Source organism: Canis lupus, chromosome 12 (assembly GCF_048164855.1).
Source record: "Canis lupus baileyi chromosome 12, mCanLup2.hap1, whole genome shotgun sequence".
Lineage (NCBI taxonomy): Eukaryota > Metazoa > Chordata > Mammalia > Carnivora > Canidae > Canis > Canis lupus.
The window spans coordinates 16,769,546-16,782,986 of NC_132849.1; the positions used below are offsets into that span (position 1 = coordinate 16,769,546).

The 13,441-nt window shown below is 41.7% G+C and overlaps 1 protein-coding gene across 1 annotated transcript in view; it reads left to right on the forward strand.

Moving 5' to 3' along the window:
- POLE4 (DNA polymerase epsilon 4, accessory subunit) overlaps nucleotides 1–10,038 on the forward strand; it is a 32,300-nt gene extending 22,262 nt beyond the window's left edge. The window contains exon 4 of the mRNA XM_072769972.1: nucleotides 9,785–10,038. Coding sequence (XP_072626073.1) covers nucleotides 9,785–9,792 — 8 coding nt within the window. The 3' untranslated portion in view covers nucleotides 9,793–10,038. The remainder of the gene's footprint in view (nucleotides 1–9,784) is intronic.
- The last annotated feature ends 3,403 nt before the right edge of the window (nucleotides 10,039–13,441 follow it).

Genomic DNA, 13,441 nt, shown 5'->3' on the forward strand with positions numbered 1-13,441 from the left:
CTTACAAGTGAATGTGATGGGGGGCTTTTTAATTATCAAGGAATGGCTAGAGACTTATGGGACCTGTAAGCAATGTCATCCTAGAGCAGAGTAAGAACAAATCCACGGTGTGAGCTTAAGCAGAAGTGGTGGGAAAGAATGTACTTACTTTCTTCATGTACCCTATTCCAACTGGTTCTGGCTTCATCTAAAAAACAAGCCCCCACTCCTCCCTCCAAATCCAAAAAGCCTTCACAGATAGGGCCATATCACACCCTTGTGTACCTTGCTTTCTACCTAGTAATATATCTTGAAAATGTCTCCTTCCCTTCCCAGCACACACGTACCTATTTTTAAGTCTGTTATGTAGTATTCCATTATATGTACAAACTGTATTTATTTAGCCATTCCTCTATTGATAAACAATTAGGATTTTTCCAATCCTTGCTTTTCATACAATGTTGCAATAAATATGTTTATTCAGTTTTTTGCTTGCATGAGGGAGGTTATCTATGGAATACATTTCTGGAAGTAAGATTACTAAATTAACCAGTGTGTAAATCTTAAATTTATGATCCTCCAAAGAAATTGCACCAATTTATATTTCTACCAACAGTTTCCTCATAACCATGCAGATATTGTGTATCATCAAATGTTTTAATCTTTGCCACTGTGAGAGGTTAAAAAAATAGTACCTTGGCAATTCATAAATAATAAATGAGATTGAGCATCTTTTCATATGATTATAAGTCATTTGTATTTCTTTTTCTATAAACTGCAAATATATATCTTTATAGATTAATTTTTTAAAAATTGTGTTTTTGTGTTTTTGAGGCAGCCAGTGGGTGAGTGGGTAAGGAATAAGACAGTGGGCTGAACGCTATGGGGGAATATTGGAATGTAGCCATGATCTTTAATCTGCTTTCTTTCCTTCCCTCTGTCCTTTGGGTTGGTATCTAGACATCTGGGTTTGAAATTCTGCAAAGCATTGACTACCCTACCTAGTCTTGTCTCCCCGCTCCACCCTGGCACCAAGCCCTCTGGGTACATATGAGCCAGAACCATGCAGGTGAGTGATATTCAGCTACCAATCGAAGGCACCATGCAGGATCCTTGTCTACACTTCCCTGTGTGCTAGGAAGCCAGCATGCATGCCCTGAGGGCTGCCTTGATTGGGTTCAGTCAGTGAGGGGCCCCACAGGAGATTGGGAGATTGGCCCCAGTATACTTTTCTTCTCTCCCTGTGGCATTGCCACAGGCTGCTTAGTCCCTTGACCAAAGGTCTCATCTCTTAGCAGTCTACCTTGTAACTCAGCCATCCCATCTTTGGGTTCCTTTAGCCATACCCTCCCTTACCCCTCAGGCCTAGGGGTGAGATGGAGGCTATTTTCAACTTTGGGACACTGTACTATTCCTTGTGAGTTCCCTACTCCTCACCTACACCTTTGTAAGTAGTCCTAATAAACTGCTCACAGATTGTCCAAAGTTGCCTGTGTCATCTCGTTTTAGGGACCTTGACTGGCACAAGCTCCTTGTGTTTAGCTGCATCCATTGGATCCTAAGTCAAAAAAGTGAAGGAGCAGCACCCACAGCTGGTATTAGAACCTTCAGCCCCACCCAGGAGAGGCCACAAAGAGTCATAGCGGGGGCCAGTCAGCAGCAACATGCTGTCCCATAGAGCTCCCCGGACCAAGTGGAGAGAGGCTATGGCACCCAGGCAGTGAGAGCTCTAGGGTGTGCTGGAGCCCTTGCTGACTGGTACAGCTGAGAAGGTTGTATCGAGTGGAGCTCTGGAGGGGTTCTGTGTTGGAGGAAGAGGTGACAGCCACAGAGTAGCACTGTGGCCCTTTCTGGGGCTCAGGCAAAGCTGGCTTCAGAAGGATCTCAGGAGTGAGGGTGAGGACCCAAGAGGGGCTGGGGAATGAGAGGGGAGGGGGAGGGGGGTAGGCAAGTTGACCAGAATGTTTCAGCTGCCGGAGAATTGGGCAACGTTGGATTCAAGTTCAAAGCATCCCCAAGAGACTGCTAGCTGGGCAGGTAGTGGTGCTCCAGCTGGGTAGGATCTGAGAAGGTGCTGGAGCCAGGGAAGAGGTGAGGATGGTAGCCAGAGCTGCAGCTCTCAGCCCCGGCTCCTGGCCTGTGAAGGAATCCCCTCTCTTGCGGTTCCTGCAAGGCTCCAGGGAATGCCACGTGTGCTCTACAGCCCGCTATTCCCACCTGCAGCCTCAGCCAGTGCTTTGGCCCCTGTGCTAAGTGGCTCTGCTGGTCAGTGCTTCTCATTATGGTTTTCCCAGGTGACCACTGTACTCTCTCTTACGTCACAGTCCAAGAGTGACCCACTTTTCCTCCCCAGCTTAGGATAGGCTTTCACTGGAAATATGGTGAGAAGAGGCAGTAAATACCATACAGAAAGGAACATTGAGAGGCCTCTGGGTGGTTCAGTGGTTGAGTGTCTGCCTTCGGCTCAAGTCATGATCCCAGGATCCTAGGATCGAGTGCTGCATTGGGCTCTCTGCAGGGAGCCTGCTTTTTCCTCTGCATGTGTCTCTGCCTCTCTCTGTCTCTTCTGAATAAATAAGTAAATCCTTAAAAAAAAAAAAAAAAAAAAAGGGAACATTCAAACTGCATGGTAGAGATCATGCCTGGCAGAGCTCCTCCCTGGAGGTTTCTTTCTTCCCCTACCTCTGTCTCTAGCCCCTTGGCTTTTTATAATGTTTGATCTCCTCTACTAACTTTTTGCTTCCTGTTTGCTCCGGACTGGTAAACCAGACAGGTAAGCTTGTTACCATGTGGTGTAAGATAGATTGATAAATTTTGAGTGAGAGATTAAAGATTAATCCCATAAGTAGAGTGCACTAACATTAACACCATTATTTTGGTTGTTTGGAGGCCTTTAGGGTTATGTTTTCTCAGACTCGACTTTCAACTATATTCCAAGTAAGTGAGGTGCCCAAATAACCTAGTTCTAGGCTGGGAGTTTGTGCTATATACTCTTTTTTTAAAGATTTTATTTATTTGAGAGAGAGAGCACACAAGTGAGCATGAGTGGGGGGAGGGGCAGAAGGTGAGGGAGAAGCCAACTCTCTGCTGAGCAGGGAGCCCAACATGGGACTCAATCCCAGGACCCTGGGATCATGACCTGAGCTGAAGGCAGATGCTTAACTAACTAAGCCACTCGGCACCCCTGTGCTATATACTCTTGAAGGAATATGACTGTGTTAGAATTGGGGGAGATGTGGAGAGCAAAGAAAAGCCCCCGATGTAGCTTTTGGTTTCATTGACTGTATGTTGGGTCCAGGATATGATTAATTGTTATGGATAAAGGGCAGTGTGGCCATCAGACTTAGAAGAGGCACTGTGGGCAGATGACCACCCAGACAGACAGGACCCCAGGCACAATTCTGTAGTTCTCTTTGTTTTGGTGCCTGCCTTGGTACCCAGACCACCCATCTCTGTTTTTTCCCATGCTCCATGCTTTGTCTTACACCTTGATTTCTTACCTGAATCTTCTATTTCTGAATCATTCACATCTGTATAGCTATATATTTTTATTTAGTTGTTTATTTCAATACCATCCTGCTTCATTCGGACTCCAGCCTTCATAGTAATGTCACAAACCATCACTATTTTTGGCTCTGATGTCTTGGCACTAGCTTGGATCTGGCAGGCCCAAGAGTTTCCTGAGCTGGTATAAAATCATATATAAGGAGAGTTGTATATTCCACAGGATGGTTCGGTTATGAAGATCTAGCCAGAAGATTCTAAAAAATGTAGGGTTTAATGAAAAAAAAAAATGGCTGTTGTTATGTTAGCAAACACCCATTTGTGGTCTCCAACCCAGACTCCCAGTAAGTGGGTAATGGAGCTTTGACACCCTCCTTCCTCCTTCTGAGAGAAGAAAACATGAGCTTCTGGGAGGAAAGATGCATGTTCAGAGGCAGGTGCAGGGCAGGATCTTCCTTGAGGAGCTCTTATCTCTTCTCTATCCCTATCATTATTGCCAATTGGCCCCCTAAAAACTTTAAGGAATAGGTGAGTTTGGATGGGGTGCAACAATGCAAAGATTCTAAAAGGACTTTGAATTAGAATTGCAAAAGGGAAAGATGTCCCTCCAGTGTGCACTAGGTAGGTTCCTTCTTGGCTTACTCTCTGATGAGCAAGTGCTGTCCTGGTGGGCCAGTTTGGGGTCCTCCTGGGGAGTCCTGCAAAAAGTCTAGCCCCACCAGGTGAAGACTTAGCTCACAGTCACACCACTGCCTTCAAGGCCTTGTTATCATCTATTCTAGATAATTTCAAACATGGTCTAGACTAGCATTGTCCAGAACTTTCTACAATGATGAAAAATTTCTGTCTGCCACCAAGAGTTTTCCCTAATATACCCTTATTCTAGGTTGGGGACCACAGATGGATGCTTACTGGTGTAGCATCACCCATTTCTCAGCAAAACCCATGTTTCTTAGAATCTCCTGATTAGATCTAGATAACCCCACCATCTCCTGTCCAGCTGGCTTTGAGGTCAGTGGGCTGATCTGGCTCCACATGATGACTTCCAGTGTGTTCAGGTCACCTCTGGAAGCTGAACCATTTGCTCTGGCTGCCTTACACCTCATTTCTTGTCTAGTCCTTTATGTTCCTCATTTTCCAACCATATTCCATCTTTAGTTGAGCTCACTAAGGGATCTTGAGGAAATTGTACTTTATAATGTGTAAAACAGAAACATCAAACAGAAGAGTCAATGAGGATGAATCCATTGGCTCCAAGGTGCACTAGGTGATTTGCCAGATTCTTCTGGCTCTGACCTTGATTTCCAGTAAGCAGAAATAACAGGAGAACAACAATAACGTGAATGATAACAATCATGCCTGCTAGAAAAATGCAAAGAAATGAAACATGTAAAATGACTTTGAAAAGTTAAAAATGCTCTATTAAAGTATCAAATAGCTCTCAAATTCTTGTTTTCCTCTCAGGCAGACCACCAGTAAATGCTGCTCATTTTATCTATCTCATACTTTTTGTTTCTCTTATTTCTTCTGGGCCAAATGGGGTATAGCTGATCAAAAAATGCCTACGACTGGATGAGCTTCCTTCTCCTGGTCACCATCAAAGTGCTTTCTTGTTGTCTGGGTCACATTCAGAAACAGTTTTTCAGCTGGTTTGAGGAAACAACTTTCAAATGACTTGATAGAATAAAAAAAAATAGGACTCTGATAGCCCTCAGGCTTTGTGCATCCAGCTGGCCATTTCCTTAAATGACATAAGATGGCAAGCAAGGCTGCAGTGAATACATCCACCAAAATTGGGCAAGTGTCAGAGGACCCAGGACACTGAGGATGATGTCAAAAATTACTCAGGGTCCAGTCAACACATTTTTGGGAGAGAATCATATAGAGATTTTTATACTAAATATCACCAGAAATGCACTTTAAAAAATAACCAGAACATACTGTATGGTAACTAACAAAATTTAAATTTAAAAAATAACCAGAACATTTTCTTTCTCCATATTTTACAGCACCAAGCAAGAATTATTTTAGGTGAGCAGACACAAAGTACAGAATGTAAAGAAAATTCTCCATAACTCATTCATCTTGTTGGACTTAGAAGGGTCGAGTGACAGTTACAAATGACAGCCTTCCTAGGTATTCAATTTTCTGAGGTCTTTTAAATAAGGAAATGTATTTCTGGGATTATTTATACAATAGTAACAAAGCAGTGTTCAACTTTAGGTGATAAAAAATGGAGTTAATTAAAATTTAAAAAATGTAAATCAGATTTGAAAGTTTTGTTTAAATATTTTCTGTTCATTGTTGACATTAAAGAGGATGGGAGTGGGAGTGAGAGGGAGGAAGACCACCTAGGTGCTCAGATCAGGGACCCAGAAGTGTTGGGCCATCCTGTCCAAGGCTAGGTCTTTGTTGGAAATTCAGAGACAGTCTCATAAAAACCAAATCCACAGAAGATTTATGTGTATGGATACTCCATACCCCTGCAGGAAGGAGGACACTTGGATGTCCGCTTAGATGTCACTCCTGCACAGGGCTGTGGGCAAGGATGAGAAACATGTGCTTCTGTTGCCCACTGTTACAGCCTTTGGTCTACCCCTCCTTGGTCTACCCATGGCTTCCTTTGGCTGAGAGAACTGATCTCTTCTACCTCTTAAGCTTGTGTAGCTAGCATTGCCTAGGTTTTCATCAGACTCTAACCTCTGAACCCCAAGTTAAGCATTCCAGATAACATGCTGCCTAGGGGAAGATGTTAACTGTATGGAGAGAAAGAAGCAATCCCTGTTATGTTCCAGACTGTGTAACTGATCTGGTACTCCCTACTGAGCTTGAGGTCAAGGTTATTGGCAAGTCATCTACACTTGCTCATGGGAGAGCCTCATCTTATGGGTCAAAATGCCAACAAGATGTGGGAGCTTCCTGGTCAAAGACATCTAGTAACTCCTAGATGGGCTTCATGATAATTACAGTGTTGTATTCTTCACGTTCCACTCAGTCTTCTCTTATAACCAACCAAGATCCTCAAGAAAAGGGTGGGGGTGGCGTTCTGCATTTGTAGAATTCTAGTGACTAAGACAGCTGAAAACTATAGTCCTCACTAATTCTAGTTTCTCTGACCCCACTTAGGCTTGCATGGTCAAGGCCAATGCCCACAGCATAGCATTGAGATCTCAAGGGAGGTCTCAGGTCTGACCAATCTCCATCCTGTTGATACTTCTCTTGCGAGCTGGTCTGGTAGAGGTCAGTCATCTGGTTTGGTGATGGGAATTGCTCACTACCAAGCTTGCTTCTGTCTTCCAAAGAGTCTACCTTGAGGATGCCTGAGCCATGGTGACTGGGAGAGCCATGCTGGATCTGGGAAGCCCAGGTCATGCCAGTCATGATGGCCATGATTTTTTTTATTAAGATTTTTATTTATTTATTCATGAGAGGTGCACAAAGAGAGGCAGAGACATAGGCAGAGGGAGAAGCAGGCTCTCCATGAGGAGTCCAATGCGGAACTTGATCCCAGGACCCTGGGATCATGACCTGAGCCAAAGGTAGATGCTCAACCACTGAGCCACTCAGGTGCCCCCAGTTTTTTGTTTCTTGAACTCACTCTATTATTTGTGTTATATGTTTATATAATGTACAATATTAGATATAGAACATATATTTTATACATATTTGAATGGTGAGTTCATGTGGACGAATGCAGGTAGACATTGTATATGTTACAATCTCATCTGAAATGAGGGATATGTAATCTTAAGCTTTTCATTTATTTATTAGTTCAAACAAGTATTTATTAAATGCCTAAAAGTGCATATCACTAAACTAAGAATGAAACTCAGGCGTGGGGCACAGAAGGGTAAAAAAGACCAAGTGCCCCTATCTTTAAGCAGTTTAGAATTTCTGGGGGAGACAGGCATGTAACATCACAATTTACACCTGACAAAAATTGTCAAAAATGAAGTATAAATCAGATAACATTAGCATTTTGATAAGGAAAGGATCAGTACTCTCAGTGGGGATTAGGGACCATGCCCATGAAGAAATAACTTTTGAGATAGCCTTGAAGGATAAATAGAATTTCACTTTAACAGTTATAAAAAAATAATTAGTCTTGGCAGCAAAGCTCTTAACAATAAGTATTCACGGGGGGTGGGAGTGAATGGGTGACGGGCACTGGGGGTTATTCTGTATGTTAGTAAATTGAACACCAATAAAAAATAAATTAAAAAAAAAAGAAAAAAAACAATAAGTATTCATATGGCAGTAAGTATTCGTATAAAGCAGCCTCACACACTTTATCTTAATTGGAACAATAATTTTGCGAGGTTAAGTAAGGGAATATTACTATTATTTTTTAGGGTCAAATTGAGGCTTAGAGAACTTTTATGACTTGCCTCAGATGACCTATTATTTAGTCAGGGGAGGAGAGAGTGCAGATGTGTCACCCATATCTTCTATGTGCACGTACTTTGAGAGCCTTTCCCCACTTGCCCATGCTTTTCCGGAGGTGCATTCCAGGAATTTGCCAATTCTTGGTCACTCATAGACTTATTAACCAGCCACAGCAACCATTGATGGTTCTCCCATGGTGGCTACTGTGGTCCACACCCCAGCAGCATCAGCATAGCTTTGTTAGAACTTGTTAGAACTATAAATTCCCAGACCTTGTTCCACACCTGCTGGATCAGCAGTCCTGGCGATGGGTGTTTTAACAAGCTTTCCAGGTGATTCTGCTGCAGGTTCAAATGTTGAGAACCACTGGCATAGCTGATCTAAATAACACAACTTTGAGGAAAATAGAATGAAACATGAAAACTGCCTCTTAAAAAACCCAACGAATCCTTATAGTATCAGAAATTAAGGCAAACCGTGTTTTCCTTTTCATTTGGGGATTTTTATTGAGCAGGGTGAAAAGGCATAGGGCTGGAATAAATTTAGTGGTAAAACTGCATACACTTCATTTTCGTTGAGAAAACCGAGATACATTCAAAGCCACAGGGAAATGGGGCTCAGTCCGCAAAAATCAAGGCCTCCCAGAGCTGAGATACAAGCTCATACATTACTTCAGAACACAATGGGATGGGTTTCTGTTAAGGGTTACCCACAAAAGGGAGCCCATAATGGGTGCATCTGCTCTTGAGAACATGCAGGCTCTAAAGAAATTCAGCTGAGAAATGGGAGACATCCTAATGTCATGGCATTTCATTCTTTTGAATACTTTGTGAGAAAAACCGAGAGGGATGAGGGTATTCTGTTACCATGGAAACCTGGAGAGGCCCAGGCTGGCAGATGATACCAAGCAGCTGACAATGCTTGGCACCCTGATTCTAGATAAGAAAAATGGGGCTGTGGAGGCCTCAGATTGGGTCAGAATGAATACTCTTTTATTCCTACGTAGTTCTGCCACACTGTCTGATTTTAAAAAAATAATCCATTAAATTAAACAGCTCTCACGGTGACTGTGATTGATGAACACCTAATCGCATGTTCCCTTTACCTAGAAGGCATTCCACTTTGTTTGGTTTCTACTCTCCTTCACTGCAGAGCTCCAACCCACTTTCTGAGGGTGGGCTTCCTCATCGACCTCAGACCCCAGCCATGCAAGGCGCCCCCATGCCTTTTGTCTTGCTTCCCTGTGTTTGTTTATAACACAGAAATGATCCCTTTCAGCAGGGAGAAAGTGCCTTCAGGATCTAAATAGCAAAGTGGTCTATAATCTTTTCCCTCTCTTTCTTTTAAAATAAAAATAGCTAACATTTATTGAGTGCTTATTGTATACTACCCTAGTGCTATTTAACCAAAGACCAGCAGCATCAGCATCACCTGAAACTTTGGTAAAAATGCAAATTTGAGGACCTTACCCCAGACCTGCTTAATCAGAAATTCTAGAGCAGGGAGTCCAGGGGCCTCCTCTCCACCTCAGTGATTCTTGTACACACAAAGTTTGAGAGTCACTGTACTAGATGCATCTAAGTGCTTCATATTTCTTCTCACTTAATTTTCGTAACAATCCTTAACCTAGGACCTTGTGTTGCCTCCTCACACAGATGGGGAACAGAGGCACAGAAATTATGAGTAAATTGCTCAAAGTCCCCGAGGTGTCTTATTTTCAAAGGTGTTGACCACAATCCCTTCCACTTTTTTTGATAGGACTTTGTCACTTCTAGTAAGAAGTGGAGTCTGTTTTCCTTCTTGAATTGAACTGGTGTGTGACTTGCTTTGACCAGTAGAATGCAATGAAAGCATGTGGTGCACCTTCTGATGGAGGCCTTAGGATGCTTTGCAATGTCCTTTCTCATTCTCCTAGTACCCTGACTCCTGTGTCAAGAAGTTCAGGCTATGGTGCTGGAGAGAGAAGGTCATACAATAATAGGAACCATGTGGAGAGAGAGGCAATGAGGAAGAGAACCACAGTGTGCCAGCGGACAGCCTTATCTAAGCCAGGTCCTGTGGGGAGACCATCTTGTGGGAGCCATGGTAACACCACACAGAGCAGAGTTTGTGGAGCACTGCCTGACTGCCCAGCCTGCAAAATGTGAGCAAATAAAATCGTGTTGTTTTAAGCCAGTGAGTATTTGTTATGCAGTGATAGATAATTGAAACAGTCATGTAATTTGTCAACCACAGATCCTGGATTCCAACCCAGGCAGTTTAGCTCTGTTATACATCTTAACCATTGCTCCTTGCTTAATTGAATTAAAAAAAAATACACTCGCTATTTTATTGCTACACAGGGCTTTCAACCCAAACTCCAGTGCAGAGAATCTGGTTTTGATAGGCCATGTAGTATATATAGCACCCATTTTTTTTGTCCTGAGCTAGATAATAATAATAACAGCACATATATAGTACTATGTACCAGGCAAATCCTGCTTTGAATATGTTTTAATTTGCTTATTTTTTTAACTTTTGAAATATATACTTAGTTAATTGGTTTTCAGCCTTTTAAAAACACAAGTATTTAAAGCTATTTTAAGTATGATTTTAGCTGCATCCTAAAAATTTTGATGTTATATTGTAATGATCATTTCATTCAGAATAATTTCTTTTTTTTTTTAATTTTTATTTATGTATGATAGTCACAGAGAGAGAGAGAGAGGCAGAGACATAGGCAGAGGGAGAAGCAGGCTCCATGCACCGGGAGCTCGACGTGGGATTCGATCCCGGGTCTCCAGGATCGTGCCCTGGGCCAAAGGGAGGCGCCAAACCGCTGCGCCACCCAGGGATCCCATAATTTCTAATTTCCACTGTGATTTCTCTTTTGACCTTGGGTTTTTATTTTTTAGAAATATGCTGCTTAATTTGTGATTTGTTTTCTCATTTTTAAATTCTTTTATTTTTATTTTATTTTCCTGTGGCTAGAGGATATATTCTATATGATTTCAGACATTTGAAATTGATTGGGACTTATCTTATGGCCTAGTATATTTTCAGTTTTGGCAAATGTTCCACATGTACTTGAATAAAAATGTTCTTACTATGGTTCATGGCTAACTTCCATAAACTTTTGATGTTGTTGTTGTAGATGATTATACCCTTAAGGAAATTTTCATTTACAGATGCCTTGCAAGGATCTGGAGGCCCAAGGCTGAACCATTTTCAAAAGCTTCTGTTTTATCTTAAAAGTTTTTTGCATTGTGCTATTGACTCAGTAATATATTGGGCCTATTTTGAGATGAAATTATTTTTCTAACACATGCATCAGGAAAATGCCACCTTCTAGAACAGTGTCTGACATGTAGGAGGCACACAATATGTATTTGTTGAATGACTGATGGAATGAGTTGGTTGACCCTGTCTGTGGTCTAAGCCACAGAAGCCTCTTCAAGGCTGCCATAGACCTCAGTGGTCAGATGAGATCCTTCCCTGCCATCTGCTGGGAAACTATTGTAGAGAATATGCAAATCATAATATCTCTAATGCAAATGGGCCCCCTTAGAGTTGTGCAATATCCAGTGTTCTCAGTTGTATCTGTGGCCCTGGCTGGGACCTAAGTGGACCTACTTTCAGCCTCCTGGTTCATCTTTTCCCCATATGAACCACACTGGAAGGAAAGCTGCATTCAAGCCCATACTTGATTGAGGTTTCTCCTTAACTTATCTGGACTTTAGTAGAGGACCTGGATTCCAGTGAGCAGTGTTGCAGCAGGCAGTGTGCTGCCAGGGAGCAAGGTTTAGCCAAGTGGTTCTGATAACTGTGAGTGTCCCCTACAAGGAAGAGTGAAGGTAGGACTGTGCTATATCTCCATTGATCCTGAGATTTTTACTTATTTATTTATTTTTAAGATTTTATTTATTTATTTGAGAGAGAGAGCAAGCACAAATTGAGAGGAGCAGAGGCAGAGGGACAAGCAGACTCCATGCTGAGCATGGAGCCGACATGGGGCTCAATCTCATGACCGCAAGATCACGACCCCTGAAGATCACAACCTGAGCCAAAATCAAGAGTCTGATGCTTAACTGATCGAGACATCTAGATGCCTCAGAGATTTTTATTTCTAATGAAATAAAATCACTAGTTCTATATGTCTCAATAAATTGAATTTGTAATTAAAAATATTTCTACAAAGAAAACTCCATGCCCAAATGTTGATTTCTGGCAAATATTTAAGGAAGAAATAATATCAATTGTGTATAAACTCTCTCAGAAGTTAGAAGAGGGAAGAATATTTTCCAATCCATTTGATGAGGCCAACATTACTCTGATACCCAAAACAGACATTACAAGAAAAAAACAGCAAATCAATAACTCTCTGAATATAGCCACAAAAATTCTTGACAATTAGCAAATCAAATCCAACAACATAAAAAAGGATGATATATCATGACCAAGTAGGGTTTAATTCTAAGAACACAAGTTTGACCTAACATTCAAAGAAGTCAAAGCAATAATCACATTAACAGAATAAGAGAAAAATCAAAGGACCATTTCAGTAGATGCAGAAAAGCATTCAACAAGATTCAACACTCATTCATGATTAAAAGCTCTCAGTTTTCAATACAATGGAAATACAAAGGAACTTCCTTAAACTGATAAAAGATATCTTTAAAAATTCAATTGAATGAAAGTTCTTCACTCTTTGTTTATGGATCTGGGGTGATATTATCAATACCTAACACCTATTGAATGTTTACTATGTGTCAGTCTTCAATCCAAGTTCTATATAGATGTCATCTTATTTGATCCTCTGAATAACCCTATGGTGGTTGTACTACCATATCACATTTATCACGCTCACAGAGGCATCAACTAATTTACTTAAGATTGCTAAACTAGTACAGAGAGGAGCTAGGACAGATTGGCTCCAGAGTCCATGAACTTAACCATTGCCTTGTACTCTGACCTTCCAATTTGAGGTTTGACTTCGTGGTGTAAACCAAAGGACAAGAGTCTAAAGCAGAGGTTGAACACTGGCCATGTAGTAGAAATTCTTGTAGAGTTTTCAAAAGCCACACATGTCTTCAGGATTATGCCATCTGGTTGCATCAGCTGTACACACTGTAAATGCTTGACCTGCATTTTAGATCCCCAACCTCTGAGATTCTGATTCTGTGGCACAGGGATTCTGCATGGGCATCTGCATTTTAAAAAGTTCTGCAACTGGGGGAGAACCATTAGAGTAAGTGTTTTCTGTGCTTGATTCCTGGATTGGGTACTATGACATTCAGAAACTTTAAGTGTATCTTTTGCAAATGAATTACTGTCTTAAGTGCCTTGTTAAGGTATAATTTCTCATGTATGCTCCCATGCATGCATTCTGTGCTTATTGTGTACCCAGTATTCATTCACTACTTCTTTCTAAGAATACACAGACTTTGCTTAACAGGACAATGTGACCAGTGAACAAACGTTCCCCCCAGTTGTCCTTGCAGCTAAGGGGGGGCACATGACATGATCTGGCCAGTAGGATGTAAGTAGAGGTCTGCTGGGGATATATTTGGAAAGTTTTGCTCTTGTGGCTGAT